This window comes from Grammomys surdaster, unplaced genomic scaffold, assembly GCF_004785775.1.
Source record: "Grammomys surdaster isolate TR1022 unplaced genomic scaffold, NIH_TR_1.0 183, whole genome shotgun sequence".
NCBI classification, from domain to species: Eukaryota; Metazoa; Chordata; class Mammalia; order Rodentia; family Muridae; genus Grammomys; species Grammomys surdaster.
This window is the reverse complement of record NW_021604628.1, coordinates 996,367-997,999: the sequence shown is the minus strand read 5'-3', so window position 1 is coordinate 997,999 and position 1,633 is coordinate 996,367. Positions and strand designations below refer to the sequence as shown.

General features: G+C 55.1%; 1 protein-coding gene across 3 annotated transcripts in view; it reads left to right on the top strand.

The window, feature by feature from the left end:
- The window catches only part of Mdga1 (MAM domain containing glycosylphosphatidylinositol anchor 1), a 57,270-nt gene extending 56,279 nt beyond the window's left edge, over window positions 1-991 (top strand). For 2 of the 3 annotated variants that reach the window (XM_028767946.1, XM_028767944.1), the window contains one exon: window positions 640-731. In XM_028767946.1, coding sequence (XP_028623779.1) covers window positions 640-731 — 92 coding nt within the window. Of the gene's footprint in view, window positions 1-639 lie in introns of all 3 variants that reach the window. The other variant, XM_028767945.1, reaches the window with a different exon arrangement.
- The last annotated feature ends 642 nt before the right edge of the window (window positions 992-1,633 follow it).

Genomic DNA, 1,633 nt, shown 5'->3' with positions numbered 1-1,633 from the left:
TGGACTGAGTGGACTGTGTGAACTGTGTGGACTGAGTGGACTGTGTGGACTGTGTGAACTGAGTGAACTGTGTGAACTGAGTGAACTGTGTGGACTGTGTTGACTGTGTGGACTGTGTGGACTGAGTGAACTGTGTGAACTGTGTGAACTGTGTGAATTGTGTGGACTGTGTTGACTGTGTGGACTGTGTGAACTGTGTGAACTGTGTGAACTCTATTAACTGTGTGGACTGTGTGAACTGTGTGAACTGAGTGAACTGTGTGGACTGAGTGGACTGTGTGGACTGTGTTGACTGTGTGGACTGTGTGAACTGTGTGAACTGTGTGAACTCTATTAACTGTGTGGACTATGTGAACTGAGTCAACTGTGTGGACTGTGTGAACTGTGTGAACTCTGTGGACTGTGTGAACTGTGTGGACTGAGTGGACTGTGTGAACTGAGTGAACTGTGTAGACTGTCTGGACTGTGTGGACTGCGTGACCTGTGTAAATTGTATGACACCCACCTTCATGTTTCTTCACCCCCTGAAGAGAAGAAGCCGAGTCACAGGGCCTCTCATGGCCTACCTGTCTGTCCCTCCCTGTTCAAGATGGAGCTAACCAGAATTCTGGCTTGTTTCTTCTCTATCTTGTGTCACAGTGGTGGTGATGCCAGGCAGCGGAGCCCCCCGCCTGTCGAGCCTGCAGCTTTGGGGATCCATGGCCATCTTCCTCTTGGCGTTGCAGAGATGATGAGAGCTGTGTGGCCCCCACCCCACCCTGCCCCCGGCACACCAAAGTGTCCACATCGTACCAAAGACTGACCCCTGCCAGCCGGGGTGCCCAGGGGCGGGGCCGACTCGCCAGGGAGGGGGCCTTCATTGGCTACAAAGATGAGCGGAGAACTCGGACAGAGGCCAGGCCAGGCTCTGGTGGTTGTTCAACACACGCACACACTCACACACACTCACACTCACACACACAGATATATTAAAGCACAAGTTTCTATTCGACCTGCCAGCACCTTCTTTACTGTGGAGCTGGGACTCCCGTGAATGGCGTCTACCACCTCCAGGGACCTTGGCGCGACACGGGCCTCATCTTGTCTGCACTCTGCACTGTGTCTGTCTGACCTTGCCCTGTCCCCTGACTCAAGGCCGGACTCCAGCCCAGAGGCTTGCCAGAAGGGAGCCAGATGTGGGCAGAATATCAGACTTGGGCTGCCTGGATGGATGTCACAGGGTTCAGAGGCAGGCCAGTCGGGACTCCGTGAGCTCTCCGACTGTCCCTTGTTCAGAGGCTACCAAGGAAGGGGCACCCACTGCAGAGTGGACACACTGCTCAACTGCCCCTGACCTGCTCCCGTTCCCCTCCCCACTGTGCCCACTTGGAAGGGCCCCAGCACAGGGCTTAGGGTATGTACAATATGATGACTGCTTCCCACCATCTGCCTGACTCCAGCAGCTAGATGCCACTCCAGAGAGTCCCAGCTTGGGACTTCCAGGAGAGCTGGTGTGGGAGGAGTGGCGTGTCCATACCATTTTCCCTGGGGAGCATTGGCTTTGAGGGGAACAAAGAGTCCTGCCTCTGTGACCCCATGTCCCCACAGGGAACAATGAACTCACGGTGGAGTGGATCCCCTGGTTCTTAGGTAT